We start from the raw sequence: 20,019 nt of genomic DNA on the forward strand, positions 1-20,019 counted from the left end.
GTTAAAGTTGCCAAGGTTTTGAAAGTTGAAGCCAGCTGTAACTGTTTTTCGTGTGTCAGAAATGTCATCTGGGTTGTTGTGTTTAGAGAAGCGCCCAGAAAAATTATCTGTTGTGAGGGTGTAAAATTTGACTTTTTTATGTTTACAGTGAATCCCAGAAACGTGAGAAGATTCTGAACAAACTGTAGATACTGGAGTAAGACCTCCTTGCTGTCTGCCTGAATAAGGCAGTCATCCAGATAAGGGTAAATTTGAATTCCCTTGAGTCTGCAATAAGCTACTACTGGAGCCAGACATTTGGTGAAGACCCTGGGCGCAGTAGACAATCCAAAGGGCAGCACAGAGAATTGAAACTGCCTCGATCCGGCCTTGAACCTGAGGTATTTTCTGCGTTCCTGCCTGATGGGAATGTTTAAATATGCCTCCTTTAAATCCAAAGTTACCATCCATGCATTTTTGGTCAGCATTGGAAGTAGCTGCTGTAGAGTTAGCATCTTGAATTTTGGTATCTCTAGAAAAGTGTTCAAGACTGACAGATCCGGAATGGGTCTCCATGAATTTTGCTTCCTGGGGACTAGAAAGAGCCTTGAGTAAAAGCCTTGTCCCATCTCTGAAAGTGGAACTAGTTCTATGGCTTTCATAGCCAAAAGAGCTTCCACCTGGTTTAAGGCCTCTGTCCATTGATGTTTTGGAAGATCTGGCCATCCGCTTGGCCTTGGTAGGGTACGAAAATGGAATTTGTAACCTCTTGAAACCACATCCAGAACCCACTTGTCTTGGGTTATATGAGTCCAATTTAGGTGAAAAAGAGCAAGTTTTCCTCCGAGAGGGGCTTCCAGGCAAGAAGTTCCTGCAGCCCAACAGAGGGAGTCATTGAGTCTGTTTCCTATGAGCTTGCGACCTGTCCTCTCCTCCCCTAGGGGTGGAAGCAGTCTACTGTCTTGGTCTATATGAGGCTTGTGTTTGAGGCCTTCCTCGTGAGCGTCTGTATCTACCCCTCTGAGGCCTGTCTGAATTGGGAAAGGACCAATTTTTTGTAGACCAATTCCTACTAAATCTGGGTGGCTGTACTTGTAAGAAATCTTTAACTGTTTGCATGGACTTTGCCTTGTCCTCCATCTTTTTAATCACCTCTTCAGCTTTAGATCCAAACAAAACATTATGATGAACAGGAGCATCCAATAATTTAGCTTTTACTTGATCTGGCAAATTTTGTTCCTTTAACCATGCATGCCTTCTAATTACTGTGCCAGAGGCAGCAGCCCTACAAGAAGCCTCCAAGGCATCAAATCCACAGTGTAAACCATGCTTACCAACTTGTTCAGTGGCATGCATTAAGTCATGTAATTCCTTATCATCTGCACAGGCGGAAATGGAAGTTAGCTTTTGTTTTAAAACAGACAGGAGAAATTGCTGGTATTTCAGCATATGAAACTGACAGTTTAAAGCCCTAATAGATAAAGTAGCAGAAGTGTACACTTTTTTGTCCCATCTTTCTAAAGATCTGGAATCCTTCTCAGTGGGAATGGGGTTTTTAGTAGAAGCGGCCTTAACTCCCTTAGGACCCTGAGAAATGGTTTCAGGGTCCGCAGTAGGGTTCTTGTATAAAAACTGGTGGGAATCGGGAACCCTGTAATATTTGTCAGGCTTAACAGGAGCTGGAGGAAAAGAGTCAGGGGTTAAGTTAGCCTCTGAAAAAGCATCATCCACAATATCCAAAATAGGAGGGATAGCCAGGGGTCTATGCTGGGGAAGAAGAAGAAAATCCCTTAGTCTTTTCTTAGATTCCAAATACTCCTGTCCTTCCCAGTGGAAATGTTCCCTCATTTCATGCAAAGTTTCCCCAAAAGAGAAATCCTCAGGGGGAGAAGCTGAAGGTATGGATTCCTCAGCATCAGAATCCTCACAAGGAGGGAAAGAATATTCCTGGTCAGAAGAAGAAACTGAAGAAACAAAAGCCTGATCAGAGGAGTCATAATAAACTTCCTGCCTTGGCCTTTTATCTGGAGGGGGATGTGAACCCCTAATCATAGTAAGTAAGTCCTCCGCCATCTTAAGTAACTGTTTCTGTGACTTGGGAGCCGGATCAGAAGAGGCCTGTGTTGCAGTCTTTGATTTGGAAGGAGTCTTTGCCTTTGTCTTTGGCTTTGCCTTTATTAGAAGCTGAGTAGGCCTGAAAACCCCTTCGGAAGCCGGTACCTGCACAGCGGCTCCGAACCCATCCGAAGGAGCATTGTCCGAAGGTCCTACAACAGAAATATTCAAAGGCCTAGTTGGCTCCTTGTGGGAGTCCATTTTGGCCATCCCGAAATGGCTGACGACAGGGGCTGCAAAAGCACCTCACCGACGACGGCCGAACCTGAATCTGGCTCTGCTTGTACGATATCATCAGATTTGGACCTCGGAGGCCTGTCTTTGTCCTTGCGTCGTTTGTGAACTCCGGTAGCCGGAACCGTATCCGACGACATTTTGTAATTAAAACGCCTACCGAAGTAATGAAATGCAAAATTGTACCTTCGTTTAATTATACGTTGATTGAATCTAGCACAAAACCGACAACTAGCTACATCGTGGTCAGGGCCTAAGCAAGGAATACAGTAAGAATGAAAATCCATATGAGGTATTTGCTTCCCACACAAAATACAATTATTAACTTTTTCTGACATTGGACTGGAGCAAGAAAAAAGTTTCCCCAATGGGGTTCTTAGCTTTGAGTAGGAGAAGAAAGTCTTCGGACTGAAGTTTGTTCAGAAAAGATTGTCAGGAGTCAGCCGACTGGCACTTGCAAACTGCTATCTCTGCACGGCAAGAAAGACTGGAGAACATGGCGTCGGCTGTCAACTTTGTACTCCTGGCACTCTGACGTCAGGGAGCATGGCTGAACAGCCGACGCCGGACCCAGACTTTGGGATTCTGGCCGACCGAGGACTGCCTGCCGGCAGGGGAGAACCCTACAGTCATGACTGCAACAGTGAAACACGATGAACACCTGGAGCTACACACTTTGTGAACACTCTTCGGGCAGTGGATGACCAAAACGTTAAGGCAGAGAATGGATAATGTGACCCAGACATACAAAACCTTAAGAAACATGTGAAGCCTTAATGGATAGTAAGGTGATGATAAGCATCCTTTAAATCTAAGGTTACCAAAATATCTGAAATAGTGAAGAAGGAGTATGAGATTGTGGTATGAAAACATCTTCAATTTTGGCACTATCACAAACTGATTTACAGAAAAAGTCATACCTGATCTGCAGGTATTTTCTTTCATTGGCTCCAGAAACATTTTTAATGAAAACCTTTTCCCCACTGAGAAAGAATAACTATTTCTATTACCCCTGATAAAGCATGTGTTGTAGGAGCGGAGGGAACAGAAGGTTTTGGTTTAGTAGATGTGGAATAATTCACTGCAAAGGATGGACCATCTGCACCCTTGCTGAATCAGTCTCAGAACCCATTTGTTGGAAACAGCCTGTTGCCAAAGAGAGAAGTGGAGATTCAGACTTTCTGGAAGGGATATGAGACTGCCAAGGTGGGACAGAGGACAAGACCCCTTACATAATCATTCTGACTTATTTGACTGTCCTTTGTTTTGCAGCATTCCTGCTTTCTTTTAGGGAACCTCTCCAGCACATTGCTGAGACTGTTTGCTTCTTGCCACAGTTGGATAAGGGGGCAAACAAAACTTGGGAAATTTAGAGAAGGAGGGATTAAAAAATCTGAGAGATTACCTGTATCAGCTCTCATCACATTTTGGGACTAAAATCTCTATCCAAAAGTGAATTTAAAATGTAATGTTTACATCCTCTAGGGGGTTCTCAGAATGAAGCCAGGCAAACCTCCTCAAAACAGTACCAGTTGCAACCTCAATAGATGTAATATCTACAGTCATAAACACACTTTAAATGAGTATTGACCTGAAAAATAAAAGAAACCAAACCACACAAAGGAAGGATTAGAGCTAAAATGTTTGGCAGCAGCTGGATTAAATAACGCTATAGCTGATGTGTCATGTTTGGGAAGAGTGTATAAAAACTAAAAAAGACTGGTTAACTTTATACATTTTATTTGCCTTTTTAAGGACAGCAGGCTGGGCATCAGGAAAATTGCAGGCAGTATCACACACTTCCTCCAGAGCTGACAGAACTGGAAAAATGGGCGAAGGTTTTAGAAATTCCTTCTGTAGCAGCTGACAATGGGTGGGTTTGGCACAATGCTCAAGGTCCTCAACTTATAAATACAAGGTACAGGCTTTGACTCTGACCCAGGGATATTGGTTAGGCTTAAAACGGCCCTTCAGGCAGTTAGCCTAGTATTCAGATATGAACCTATGACAGCATTTCTGAGAGACTGAGAAACCTAAGTGTTCTCCCACTGAATACACTTGCACATTCTGGAAATAGTCTAAGAGAAAGAAAATCATTGACAGGGAGAGTCAGGTAACATGCTATCCTCAGAGTCTGAATCAGAATTCTGAAGCAAAAAACAAAGTATTTGTTCCATCACATTTCTATCCAGCTTTAATTTTTTTTTTTTAATCTCTTCAGGAAAAGGGGAATCCCTTTTTCTCTTACCAGAGACCAGCTGATATGAAAGGTCAATAGACTGTCCAAGACCCTGAGGCAGACTTAATAAACTACTCTTGTTCAGTGAAACTGGAGCAGGAGAAGCTACAGGTTTTGTTTTCTGTTTCTTTTTGACAGGAAAATTAAGGCAAACATATTTTTAATGGCAGCAATAGCTTCCTCAGGGATGGGCACAACATTCTGGCTAAGTAGGGGCACATTCCCTGCTCCTTCTTGCAACACCAACAAAAGTGTCTATCCTTGTCCACTAAGGGGACCCCAACAGCTGCAGGGGGCATTGCTAACCTCCCATCTGTAGCAGCTGTATTTGCCACACCAGAGGGATTTGGGGGGGGGGGCAGTGGTCTGAAGAACTAGCTTGGCCACAGCAGTCTCTCTCACCTCCATCTGAGGCAAATTACCAGGCTGCTGTGGCGGCAAAGGCTGGTTAGTTAACTTTAACACCTTTATTGAATTATCACTTAAGACAAGGGCAAACATATATTTGTATAAAAGAAAATGTGAGGAACTATCAGCTAAGAATTATGAGTAATGATCCTTAAGATATAAGAAAACATTTACTATAAGAAAACATTTCTTGACATTTACTCAGATAAATGTTTATTGACTGAGCAGCACTAAACACTCCTATGTGGTGAAAACCCCTACACCTCCCATGCACTGGTATATTATAATCACTTGAAGTAGCTGCTTCACTCTTTTTCAATTTCTCCAAATCTTTTGGGTTTCTAATACCATGACAGGAATGGACCCCATTCCTAAGTCAAAGTACAATTAAAGCGCATGAAATTAGTATTGTTTCAATCTTTGATGTCAGCCAGAAGTGCTCTTCACAGCACCTGCAATGTACCCAGTAATGACTAATTCTGCAATTCATATGAAGTTACATGGACTGGTAACATATCTAAATACGATCGTAGATCCTTTTTTATAAGACCCGTTGCTCCTACTACTACTGGAACTGTCTGGGTATCTTTCTTCCACACTGCTCTCATTTCTGCTTGCAAATCCTGATATATTATGACTTTGTGTCTCTTTGTATACAAAACACTGTAGTCACTGGGTGTGGTGATTTCAAAGATCAATGCTACTTTTGTCTTCTTTTCATGGACCACTATAAACAGTTTTCTAGCATCTATCTTTTGAACTGTTGGTAATAGATGATCCCATGTAATGTAGACCATCATTTTCTTTGATGCTTTTTGGCTCATGTTTCCAGTGTTTTTCAGCCACTTCAGTACCGTAATGTTTGCACAATCCCCAGTGCAACAGTCTTGCCACATTATTATGCCTTTCGGTATGCCATTAGTATGTCACAACCAGCAATGAAGTGTGCAACTGTTTCCAATTCTGTTTTACAAAACCTACATTTGTCTGTTTCTCCCACATGTTCAATGGATTTTGTAAACCAATGTGTACGTAGCCAACTATCTTGAGCTGCCAGTATTAACCTTTCATCTCTTGGTTTGAATTCGCCTCTGCTTAAACATTCCTATGTTTGATCCTGATCAACATGAGGTTCTTCCAGAAGTTTTCTATACTTGCAACTATATTTATGCATTTTCCACATTTCTTGCCTTCTCATCTGGTCCTTCATATTAAATTCTTTCTTTTGTTTTTTGGCATTCCATTCCTGCTTGATGCCGATATGCTTCTGCTAGCGTAAGCAGGGAAGTCACCTTAGATTTATTCTCCTCATATTTCAAAATTTGGGCCTTGTGAAGTCAACAGATATCTGTACAGTCCCATGATTGCAGATCTATACATGTAATCAATTCCAAGGAAGCCCATGCCTCCTTCGGAACAGGGAATATATAATCTTGGTATGCACTGATTTTTATAAATCATTTGGTGTGCATGAAGCATCCCTTCTTGCTTTCATGTCTAATCTATTCAACACGTTTTGGGGGCAGTTAATCACTCCAAAACTGTAAGTAAGGACAGGAAGAGTAAATTGATTTACAACTTGGATTTTGTTCCTAGATCTCACCTCTTTTTTTCAGGGTTAATTTAGGCCTTCTAAAGTATTCCTAAATTTTATTCGCATTTGTTCATATTTTACTGATGATCCTTCATCAATTCTTAAATATTTATACACTCCCTCTTGCTCAAATTCTTTTATATCACATTCCTCTCCCAAACTGATGCTTTCTTGGTGCTACAGTTTTCAGGCTTTAAACATGCTTTTGCACATTTATCAAGACCAAATGACATTCTTACATCATCTGAAAAAGTTTTGACAACTTGCACTTGTGCTTTCAGTTCCTCATCTGATGAGGTATACAGTTTTAAATTATCGACAAAGAGAAGATGAGAAGTCTTTACACATTTCTGTTTTTTAGGAGCCAAATTATAGCCATGGCCTAAGCTGTTAAGTAGACGGGTTAATGGGTTAAGGGCAAGACAGAATAGCAGCAGTGACAAAGTCACCATGGAATATCCCCCTTTGAATTTTTATCCCTGGAATAATCATTTGTCCTTTGTCATGGCTTAATTGCAAAGTGGTCTGCCACTGTTTCATGGTCACTGTAATGAATTTGATCAGTGTAAGGTGCATCTTATACATTTTTAAGTACTCTTTTATCCATAAATGTGGGATACTGTTGAATGCTTTTTTGTAGTCAATCCATGCCATACTTAGATTATTCCCCTTTTTACAGTTCTCCACTATGACTTTAACAACAAATGATCTTTTGTTCCACAAGACTTTCTTTTATTGCTCTTTTGTTCTATTACCATAATTGAGTTTCCTTCTAAATGACTATAAACTCTGTCAGCATCAATTGCAGTGGGTATAGTTTTGAATTTGCTGGAAGGGAAGTTATTGGTCTATAATTTTTAGGGTAGCTTGCAGGTTCACTCTTAAGTAGGAGCATTGTTTTTCCTGTTGTTAACCAGGTTGATGGCTGTTCAGGGTGTGCATATTAATAATTCTTACTCATGGCTAAATCTTCGTGCAAAGATGTTAACACTTTTTAACCAGAAGTTAGGTACTGCATCTGGGCCTGGGGTTTTCAAATTAGAGGCTTTTCTTAAGTTTGTTTCAATCTATCTGGCTGTTACTTCATCTCATTTCAATATCCTGTACCTTTAAACTTCTTATTCTTTCTTTACTTCTTCTATCCATTTAGCATCTTTGTTATGTTCCACAGGATCTTTATAAATACTTCTCTAAAATGTATCTATTTCTTCTTTTTTTGGTGGCCTTTCAATTCCTTTTGCCTTGCTTCCCAATTCTCTATAGAACTTTTTGAAGTCATTAATAAATTGCTTATTTTGTACTTTTCCTTTATATTTATCTGTGTATCTTCTAAGTTTTTCAGCCTGTGCTGAAATTTTTAGTTTATTTGCAATAGTGCATGATAGATCCTTATCTGTTCTAATACTGCATATTGCTTTTTTCATGTCTATCTTCCTAAGTATTTTGATTTGTTCTCTCTTCTATAGTCTTCTAACAGTGAGACTTCCTGTCTTAATTGCTTTATAATTTTCTCTATTCGATATTTCCATGATGGTATTTGATTTCACCCCTTCCTTTCCCTCACTATCCTGTGTTCTTGTAGTAGAACTTTATCAGTTATTAATTTAGCTGCACAGTAATATATCCTGTTTACTTCTGCTATATCACATGGATCTCCATGAACAGTCCTAATTACTGTGTTCATTTGTTTTATCAAACTTTTGACTTTTTGGGGTTTTATTGACCTTCTGCAGTCTAGTACTTTCACTGATCTTAATGTGTCTTCTTCTTCCTTCGGCTTTTCCCGGTTAGGGGTTGCCACAGCGGATTACCTGTCTGCTCATGACTGGCAGTGGAGTTTTACGGTGTCGAGTTGCCAGCCTGGCGGCCAACCTTCCACAGAAGGCACACACACACACACACACACACACACACACACACACACACACACACACACACACACACACACACACACAACACAACAAACACACACACACACACACACTCACTCATGCCTAGGGCCAATTTAGAGTATTCAATCCACCTACAGCATGTCTTTGGGATGTGGGAGGAAACCGGAGCACCCAGAGAAAACCCACGCGACCACAGGGAGGACATGCAGACTATCTATCTCTATTAAATCAAGCAACTCTTCTCTTAGCTCATTTTCTTCTAAACTAAGGGCACATTTTTTGTTTTCAATTTCCTGCAGGCATTCTACAGAAAGTTCTGTAGTATCATCCTGTGGCACATTCTCTTCAATTTCAGCCTGTGCCATCTGTTGCTCTACCATATGGGAACTAACTGGTCCATCACTCCTCAATATTGACTGCATCAGAGTTTCCACAGTTTTCTGTTCCTTCCCTTGCTGTCCAACTTCAAGTGAACATTTATACTGGTTTACTGGGAAGGCTCCATATGACACCTGACCAATTGCTTTCCTGTTCCACTGGTTTCCCCTTAATTTGGATATCCATTGCTCTATCCTGTTGTGGTGTTTTCTGAATTAGATTTTCTACACTGAATTCTTCACTTTGCAGGCATACCATAACCTCAGTTTCCATTTCTTTAACTTCACCATTACTATCTCCTTTTCTACTGTTCCTCTTTGTTTTCTGTAAAGTTTTCCATATCAGATTTCTTTGCCTGTATTTCTTTTCAGATATCTTTGGAGCTGCTCTTTTTGTATTGATTAGTTTTGCTTTCTCCTTTGCATAGATATTACATCATATTAAATTTCTTTTTCTTTCCCATGTCCATATGTCTTCTTCAGATGTCTCCTGACGTTCCTGTTTCTCTTACTTTGAAGACTCATTCCATCTTGCTGTGATGTAATCTGTGTTAGACCTTCTACACCAAATCATTTACTTCGCAGGCATTCCATAACTTCAACTTTACTAATATTCTTTTATTCATTCCCTCTTTGTGATATTATTTTTTACTGTGAAATTTTCCATATCTGGATGCCTTTGCCTGTATTTCTCTTTGATTATCTTTGCGGCTGCCTTCTTTAATATTAATTAATTTGGCTTTCGCCTTTGCATAAATACAGCACCATATCAAATCTCTCTTTCTTTCCCATGTCCATATTTCTTTTTTATACTTTTCAAAAATCTCTAGGTTTTGTTGTTTATATTTTTGCACTTCCTCAAGTGTTTCCTTTTCCAAACAAATTTTCTTGGTCTATATATTGTTTTTCACAATCTGTTGTATTAATGAGTATACATTTTTATTTGAAGCTTCTGACAGTTTTTCTTGGGGAAGTATTTTTCTTTCCTCTAATTTCTCTCTTAATCTTTTTGTATATCTTGTGTCTGGAAATTCTGGGCTTTTTGCATAATTGTAATAATATTACTTTATTATAATAAAGTAATAGTATAAAATTAATATTTTCCTGAATAGCTGAGAATGTTACATGTTAGAATGATGAAAGTTATCTGTCTACAAACCATTTTCCAGACCAGTTAAACTGCTACTGATTTTGAAGCACGGCTACAACAAAACTGCATGCAGAAATATAACTTTCATTATTTAACATATAACCTTCACAGCATACCTCACAACTGTCCAGATTTTCGCCTCATATTTTTAGTATTTTCCTCTTAAAATGTGTGGTTTTCTGTTAATTCACTGAGGGGTGAAGTTACTAAATAAACACACACATTTGAGTTGCAGACTCCATATCCTTTTCAAAATATATCCTAACACAAATCATGTTATTCTACCAACTTTCAAAGCTTATAAGAGCAATATTTAAAGTGTCTCTCTCTTTTTGGTCTTTTGTCCCCTCGTTGTTTTAGGCTTTGTCCAGATTTGTTGTAATGAGAGATTGAGAGGTATGCCTCTGAAAAAAGCTTTAAAAGTATTTAAAAAAAAGATGTTCTCTGAAGCAACCTGCCTTATATGTAGGAGTCTGAACCATTTATACACCTCAACCTCACTTACGTAGGATTTGAACCCTCTACATACCTCAACCTCTCTTATGTAGGAGTCTGAACCCTCCACATGCCTCAACCTCTCTTACGTAGGAGTCTAAACCCTCTGCACACCTCAATCTCCCTTACGTAGGAGTCTGAACCCTCTACACACCTCAACCTCTTCTTACGTAGAAGTCTGAACCCTCTACATATCTCAACCTCTCTTACACAGGAGTCTGAACCCTCCACATGCCTCAAACTCCCTTTTGTAGGAGTTTGAATCCTCTACACACCTCAATCACCCTTACATAGTAGGAGTCTGAACCCTCTACACACCTCAACCTCACTTATATAGAAGTCGGAACGTTCTACATACCTCTCATCCTCTTAGCCTAAAATAATGGGGAGACAAAGGCCTAAAAATAGGGACAGATTTTAAATAGTGCTCTTATAAACTTAGAAAGTTGACAGAATAACAGTATTTGTGTTAGCATGTATTTTCTGAAAGGTACTGAGTCTGAAATTCAAGTGTTTATCATTATTTAATGACTTCAATTCATAGGGATTTGCCAGCAAACCACAAATTTTATGAGGAACAGATCAAAAATATAAGTCAAAAATCTGGACATTCTGTGAAATTCTGTACAGTTGAGGGCTAGGAGTCCCTCTCCACATTTATGAATGCACACACATACTCAGGTACACATGTACTCATGCAGATTCTCATACACACTTGCACGCACTCACGCACAGTCACATATACACACCCACTCACACATGCTCGCATACACGCTCTTGCAAACACTTGCAGACAACCAGACACACACACTTTCACCTTCTTAAAGGACAAGAGTGTGATGCCTTTCTACACACTCATGCATGCATACACACACACACACACACACACACACACACACACACACACACACACACACACACACTTCTTAAAAAAAAAAAAAAAATCTGAGCCAGGACTCCTGTCAGGACACAGTTCATGAATTTATTTAAAGTGGGGTTGCCCTTGCAGTAACCAGTAAGACGAGCAGAGGGGATAAGCTTGGGAACAGCTTCTGGACCCAGCTATATTGTAGGAGCAATCAGCTCAAAAGTCTCCAAGTATAAAACACAAACAGCAATAGTGAGGGTGGAAGGAATCTAAACTTAGAAAAATGCCTAGGCCCAGCAGAGAAACCAAAAAGCAATGCAGACTATTAAATGTCACCTGCTCTCTCGTTTCACTGTTAGTTTCCATTTAACTTCTGATGCAAATTTTACTTGGATAGTAATTATCATCAGTGTAATTAGAATATGCATTTTATGAATCCTTCATTCCGGCCTCTGTGTTAATAATGCAAATTAAGGGAGCACATACATTGCCATTTGCATACCTAGTTCTTTGAACACTGTTGCTTTATCTGCCATTCCACAGTTTGATTTTCTTTTTGTGTATTGCTGTCTCTCAAGATAACGCTGCATCACTGTCACATTAGTTTCGTAGTAACGCCACAGTGATTACCATCTTGAAGTTATCATACGTTCCAAAAGAACTGCTCCAGCCCAGCAACTTGGTGCTGCATTCTGGGTATACAACTGTGATACCTACTACATATCACATGACTGCTTCAGCTGTGGATGAAAGATAAATGGTCTGGCGACTGTTTTCACAAGCAAATCCATCTCTAACACAGTTCTGTAACTTCTTACAAATGTCTACACACAGTGCTAATATTTATGTCAAAAAAAAAAAAAAAAAAAGAGTTCACGCATCCAGGGCTAGAAAGGGATAAATCCATTTAATCCCTTCTACAAATCCAAGCATTTCTGTCTTGGTGTTATTCTTCAGACTACTTCCAATATATTTCACATACCACAATTCTTATGAACGTTGAATATTCTACCTCCACAGCTGAAATGATTATAAAGTATCAATCAGATGACTGCAAACTAGGAGCCATAATCGAAACTCCTAACGATGTGGATAAACTACAAAAGGGCCTCACTGAGACAGATACCTGGTGTCAAAGCCATGGCCTGAAGCTCAATGCCAAAAAGTGTATTGTCATCCCCTTTGGTAAAAACTCTGTACCCATGAACTACCACATAGCTGGTAGTCTACTGAATGCCGAAAATGTGATGAGACCTTTGGATACAGGTGGACAGTAGTCTCTCCTTTGATAATCACATTGCCACAGTGGTCAGGAAATCCTTATACGTGGCTCATCTCATCACAAAAGGATTCTCATCCAGAAAAAAAGAGGTAATTGTTCCCCTCTACTCATCACTCATTAGACCCATTATAGAGTACAACGCCCCTTTTGGTATGTACCTCACAAGACATCTTCAACAACTGGAAAGACCACAGAAATACCTCACAAAGAAAATTACTGGCCTCAAACAGATGCCCTACGCAGACCGTCTCAAAAAACTACAGCTTTACTCCATCGCATATCGCCTACTCAGGGGTGATCTCAACATACAACGCTATGTCAAACCCAGAGCTGTTGGACATGCTCCACTTGAAGAAATCCCAATCTCTCCGAGCTACACACTCTAGGGACCTAAACCTTGTCACCACAATAAACAGAACATGCTGGAGGGATAGATTCCTGTCCCAGAGACTTCCCATACTCTGGAACAGACTACCTATCTATGTCAAACAGGGCTCCTCATTAGCACTCTTCAAGAAAAATCTTGATGATTGGATGGGAAATGGGAAATTCACCCCAGGGATCACTTCTGTGGCTCTGCTCGACAGGGGCACAGGAAAATAATTTTCTTGGGTGGCGAAAGCCAGGGTACATTTTTTGGCTAGGCTTATATAGGCCCTAGGGCCAATAGCCTAGTACCTGCCTATGAACCTATGAATCAGCCTAGTTAACTATCCATATAATTTTCATAATCTGAAAATGTAGCATAAACCCTAAAACACAAAGTCCTGAATATACGATCCCTGTAACACTTCTTACAAACAAGCAAAGCTGCAGCCTACACAAATGGCTTACTATGTCTAGTAGCTGAACTACTTCAAACACTATTATTATTTCTTCAATCACATGAAGTACTTACTCATTTCCATGAAAAGCTGCCTCTTCTCGGTCATGGTCTTCCGTCTTCTTCCACTCTCCTCAATCATTCTAAAAAAAAGTTTCACAAGGAATATCAACATGAATGGTCTCAACAATTCAACTGATTTGCAGTATATAACTTGAGAGAAAAACATTGTTCTACACTCAAAGAAACACTAAAACCATGTCAATGACTACATTATAAATACAATCAGACTTCTTAATCAACTAGGCCTCTAATGTAACTGACTTTTACTTCTTGGGTAGCACATTCAACTAACCAACTGCCTTAACAATGGATGGTACAGATGGTCTACTGAAACAGAAAACTTAGATTCCTCAGTGCTCCTAACCCAGTACTGGGTACATGCTAAAACTCCATAGTTTCAGAAGATGCTTTCCCCCCTTTTGTACAGTCAGACTTCTGATTCCTTACAACACAAACATAATTCAAGTTCTTCTAGTTGTGGTTCCTTCATGGCTGCTTGGCTGCTTCTGTATGAGCCTCAAAGGCCAATCCTATTCAACATGAGGTGTATGAAAACATTCACCACAAAAGAAGAGCTGGGGACACAATTCTAGCATGTCACGGGGGGAGACACAAAGCAGACACTATTTTTCAGAGTGTGACATACTTCCCCTGCCTTCTTCTGCTAACAATACCACCAAACCATTAATTTCTTGAACAGCACACAATTAGCCATACAGTGTCATTCCCATAAAAGTAGGGGTCCGTAAATGGCAGTCATAACTTATCTGCTGGCAGGCTTCTTTGAAAGTGTAATATGTATTTTGTTTTCCTATGTTAATTGCAAAAGTGTAGCAGGACATGAAAATAACTGGTATTCATAATGATGTGGACATATCAAGTGACCATTTTTATGCAGAGAGGGACTTTTTATTGTCCTTCTCGACTAGCTTCACGTCTGGGGTAGGCTACCATTATAAGCACCCCACCACTACTTTCTGACTGAGGACAGCCCTATTTCAGAAGCATCTTATTAATTAAACCTGCAGCAAATCAAAAATATTCATCCAAGGGACTTGCAAAATCTACCACTAACACAATGCAATCTTCCCAAATAATATATGGTGTTTAATAAAAGCACGGGTCCATTTGTGTCAATGAACAAATATGTCTCTGAATTACATAAAAGCGATGTCCTGTAGTTATAAATCTGGGATGCAAAAAAAAAAGTGCTTAAGTACGGCAGCTGCTAAACAGACATTTTGGAAGAGTAAAGCAGGGACACTACAGGTTTCTGCACATTACTTGCCCTCTTATTCATCACAGTTAAAGAAGCAAATCCACAATAAATGCGTGAACAGAATAAAGCAAATAATTTCTAAGGTAGTAATGTAATCTCCTCAATTTAACCAGCTGTACAGTCAAAATGCCACAGTTGCATGTTTTTCACTTTTTACGTAGGCAGTTTTTGTTTTAACACCGTAATGCACACTGTTCACCTATATGTGCTTTACCATTATACCATGAAAGCTTCAGGCCAAAAACAGATGATTAAACATAAATCCCCAAACAAAGTTCCCATTAAATGTCACAGATTAATGGTCTAGAACATTAGCATGGTGGCTCAGTGCAAGAGCTTGGCCTAGAGCTGAAGTTCAATTCGACTCCCAGGCACTACGTGGAGTCTTCAAGCTCTCCCAGTGTCTGCACAAGCTATCACCATGCACATCATTTTCCTCCCACCTTGCAAAATATACTGCTTCACTGGCTATACTAAGCTGTAGTCATACATGTACATATGTTTTTATCTTTATAGTGGAAAAGGTTAGCAGCTTCAAGTATGTGAGAGATGTAGATGAGAGAAAGGAAATCTGAATGAAGAGGTCAAATTAAATCAAATCAAAATCAGAGGTGCTGCAGCCAAATTGTATAAAGTGACAGCAGTAGTTAGTATGTGAAAGAAGAAAACTAAAAACACAGAAAAGCAAGGTTAAAAAAATAGGTGCATCCAGTCCTTCTGTAGGACATAGAAAGTTAGAAAGATTAAGGTGAAGTGCCCAAGACAGGCAGAATGATGCACAAACTTGGAAGAGATAGGAAGAAGACAAGAGGAGACCGAGATGTTCAGCCAAGAGACTGAACAACTACAAGAGAAAAGACCTGTGACAGTTGGGCATGACTGTCAAAGAAGGTAGGACAACAGTTCTGAATTGAGACAGATGGTCACAGTTGATATGACACTCCAATCTGAGATAAGGAATAAAGATGATAACCATATATAATAGCATGCACACTATACTAACATGCTTTCACCCTTGTGGCTACAGACCAGCCATCGTGCACAGTTAAATTAAAGAAAAAATTGTCTCTGTGTGTGTGTTTCTGTGTATACGTATATATGTATGTGTGTGTGTGTGTGTATATATGTATATATATATATATATATATATATATATATATATATATATATATATATATATATATATAAATATATATATATATATATATATATATATATATATATATATATATGTGTGTGTATATATATATATATATGTGTGTGTGTGTGTGTGTGTGTGTGTGTGTATATATATATATATATATATATATATATATATATATGTGTGTGTGTGTATATACATATATATATATATATATATATATATATATATATATATATATATATATATATGCAGACATATGAAACCTATGTGTAGATCAACTCCATATTCATCAAGGCTGTAACTCATCTAATCAATACAATGAGTTTTTAAATGTGAGCTTGTTTATATAAGTTAGGGTTATAGTTGGGGCCATTCCTCCACAATGCCCAGAGCAGAAATTCAGTCTTGGGTAGAAACATACATACATGTATATAACATAGGCATATCACACACACATACACACACACACACGTATATATATATATATATATATATATATATATATACACACACACACACACACACACACACATACGTTATTCTGCAAGTTCTAGTTGAGCTACTCACTGAAGACAGAAACTTGCCAAATTTTGGGATGTACTCTCTTTTTAAATGCATTAAGCAGACTGACTCACAGAGACAGAAATAATGGAAAAACATCAATTCCATATTTAACCTTTTGGACTGGAACAACGAATAGATGTTCATGAATGTGTATCCATCTTATCCTCAGTCTGATTTCTTATTCTAAACATTGCACCTTTTATACTTAATTCCCTCCTTCCAATAACTGCAGACTCTTTTTTGGCGATTACTTCCTCACTGTCTCTCACATACTGCCACAGTTTTCCCCTGCTTCTGCATATTCAGCAATGAGCTGTGACAGATCCAGTCCAAGAACCACAGATTTCAATTAGTATGTTATAGACACAGTCCTACGATTTTGGTCTGCTTATTTATCCATAGCCTTCCTAGATTTATTGATTTTCTTCATAAAATCTAACCAGTTTATGGGTACATCCATTATCAAAGAAATAAATAAGCAAAACCTATACAAAGACTTCCTATCACTAATTATATACAGTCCAGAATATTAAAATATTCTTCTTCTTCTTTTGGCTTTTCCCGGTTAGGGGTCGCCACAGCGGATCATCTGTCCACTCATGATTGGCAGTGGAATTTTACGGTGTCGAGTTGCCAGCCCAGCGCCCAACCTTCCAAAGAAGGCATACACACGCACACACTCACACCTAGGGCCAATTTAGAGTGTCCAATCCACCTACTGCATGTCTTTTGGATGTGGGAGGAAACCGGAGCACCCAGAGGAAACCCACGCGACCACAGGGAGGACATGCAGACTCCGCACAGAAGGCATCCCAGCCGAGAATCGAACCAGAGAACCTTTTGCTGTGAGGCGACAACGCTAACCAGTGCACCACCGTGGCTGCCCAGAATATTAAAATATTACACTGTGTAAAATAAGATATTGTGATTTGTGAAGACTGGTATCATTTTGAATGCTCAGGGATTAAGCAGCTGCTGTAGTATCCCATGGATACTGCATCCAATTCGAACCTGCATATGGCACCCCCCCACTGGGTCCTGCTGCTCATCCATGGAGAGTATGCAGGTGTCATCCACTTCCCTGGTGTCCTGCTACACAGCCACTTAAAACCTGCAGGTGGCATCACCCCACTTCCAGAGCCCCCGGGTCCTTTCGCTCATCCTTTAAGAACATGCAGGTGACAGCTTACAAACTGCAGGTGACATTCTCAATGACATCCTGCTGCACAACCACTTAGGTGGCATCTTTCTCAGTTTCCTGTTGCAGATCCACTTAAAAGATACATAGAAGTTATTCTAGGTGACCTGCCGCACATCTACTTAGGGCTTGCATGTGAAAACGTCTCTGATGTCCTGCTGCACACCCAGTTAGAACCTGAAGATGACATACTCCTTGCCATCCTCTTGCATATCCAATTAGGTGGCACACTTCCCAGTGTCCTGTTGCACACCCAATTAGAAGACACAAGTGACAACTTTCCTGGCATCCTGTTGTACACCCATGAATACTACCAACTGCTCTGCTGCACCTGCTGCACATTTACTTACAATAATGCAGCTGCCATAATCCCTGGCATCACTCTGCACATCCAGTTAAAAGCTGCAGGTGGCATACTTCCAAGTGTCCTACTGTAAACCCACTTACAAAATGCATAAGGCAACTTCCCTGATAACCTGTTGCACATTCTCACAGGACCTGCAGGTGGTATTCTAACTGGTGTCCTGCTGTACATTTTCTTAAATTTGCTCATGGCATCCTGCTGGCTCAGCAAACACTTTTATCCCAGTGCCTAATCAAGATATTATAATAACCTGCCAACCAATAGCCTTGTATTTGCCTTTGAACATATAGGCTAATGACATTGTGGTTTCCTTCAACATTAAAAATATGTACTACATTTTGGGGTCAGTAATATGTATTGTCCTTACTCTATAAAGTGTGAGATGGTGCTAATAGTTGTAAATGAAAGGAACCTTAGGAAACAATGCACACAAATTGGAAAATTACAAGTCCTGTTAGCATTGTTTTTAAGTGATAATTCTTAATAATGTGGGACATATTACTATACTGTTACATGAAGGCAACATGATGTTATGCTACCGCTGTATAAATCCTTCATTCATCCCCATCTTGAATTTGGCAGGGTTGTTTGTTCTTTAGAAGAAGCAGAAAAAACTAAACAAGAAAGAGTCTAGTGGTATTTTCCTGTAAAGTACCTAAGTTATAAGAATAGGCCAGGTGCCTTACAGCTGTACTCAGTTTTCTATAGGCTTTATAAAAGTGTGTTAATCATGGTTTACACAAGTATCAATGCTCAGTGCATCGACTTTGAGACTTAGTCTTACAACACATCAGCTGAATATAAAGATATATATATGTTAAAAAAGGGGACCAGTTCAGAACTACCAAAAGGAAGTTATTTTAGTAAAATATCTCTATGAAATTACTAACCTCTTAGTACACAGCAAGTCCCAAGCTTACCCAGGTTTAAACTCTACCTTTGGCTATTAGAACCATCCAAAATCTTCTCTACATATATACCTACCTTCCACCTGGAACTGTATGTGAACTAAGCCTCCTTGATTACCAAAATTATAATGAAACATATTTTGTATTTTTCTAGTCTTATGCTATATTCACCAAAAAATTCCTCCATGCTCTAATTACCTCTAAAAATATTGTAATTTGTCACTACTATTTGTCTTGCCACTGGATTGCAAATTGTGTTTTTACTTTGCTAATTTGATTGATAATTATATATTACCAATTTATCAAATTCTGCTTTGTATTGTACTCTGGAGCTTTTCTCCCTGGGCCTCCAATGAAAACGGGCTCAGAAGGGCCCAGAGACATTCCCGGTTAACAAACTACAAATAAATAAATAAATAAATAAACAAACAAACAAACAAACAAACCTGACTGTGAGGAATTGTGTTACTGCCCAGAACAGTGAGAAGTATGCATCTCTATAGAGTTGTAAACTTGTGTAAATCTCTTTTGAGGTTCCTTTGACTGCAAAGTCTTGCCACACTTAGCACTGAATACAGCAGTGGGTTCTGCGGCATAACCACTTCTAGATCCTGCAGGTGGTATCCTCTCTGGTGTCCTACTGTACATTGGTTTCTGCTGCACATCCACTCAGGAACTGTAGATGGCAACCTCTCTCATGTCTTCCTACACAGCTACTTCATTTATTTAGACTCTGCAGATGGGAAAAAAATACACTAAAGGAGGAGTGCAACTTGGTGCGCAATCTGTTGTTTATCAGCTGGATCCTGAACAAGTCATCTTCTTTCTTTTTAACTGGGAGGACTATTCTATTCAAGTACTAACTCCCTTGCCCAACGCTTCCTAGAATTTATAAACTTGAATGCCTTGGATCAACTGGTCAACACCCCCACCAGAGGTGACAACATATTGGACCTGGTCATCACCAACATGGGCGACCAGTGTTCTACATCGGAGGTCAACCCCTCACTGGTTAGATCAAACCATAGACTAATCACTCTGGA

The 20,019-nt window shown here is 39.4% G+C and overlaps 1 protein-coding gene across 1 annotated transcript in view; it reads right to left on the reverse strand.

The window, feature by feature from the left end:
* The window catches only part of DTNB (dystrobrevin beta), a 2,387,431-nt gene that overhangs the window by 2,036,952 nt on the left and 330,460 nt on the right, over positions 1-20,019 (reverse strand). The window contains exon 3 of the mRNA XM_044062883.1: positions 13,532-13,599. Within this exon, the coding sequence (XP_043918818.1) occupies positions 13,532-13,598 (67 nt within the window). The 5' untranslated portion in view covers position 13,599. The remainder of the gene's footprint in view (positions 1-13,531; positions 13,600-20,019) is intronic.

This window comes from Protopterus annectens, chromosome 2.part1 (genome assembly GCF_019279795.1).
Source record: "Protopterus annectens isolate FY-2018-M chromosome 2.part1, PAN1.0, whole genome shotgun sequence".
Classification (NCBI taxonomy): domain Eukaryota; kingdom Metazoa; phylum Chordata; order Ceratodontiformes; family Protopteridae; genus Protopterus; species Protopterus annectens.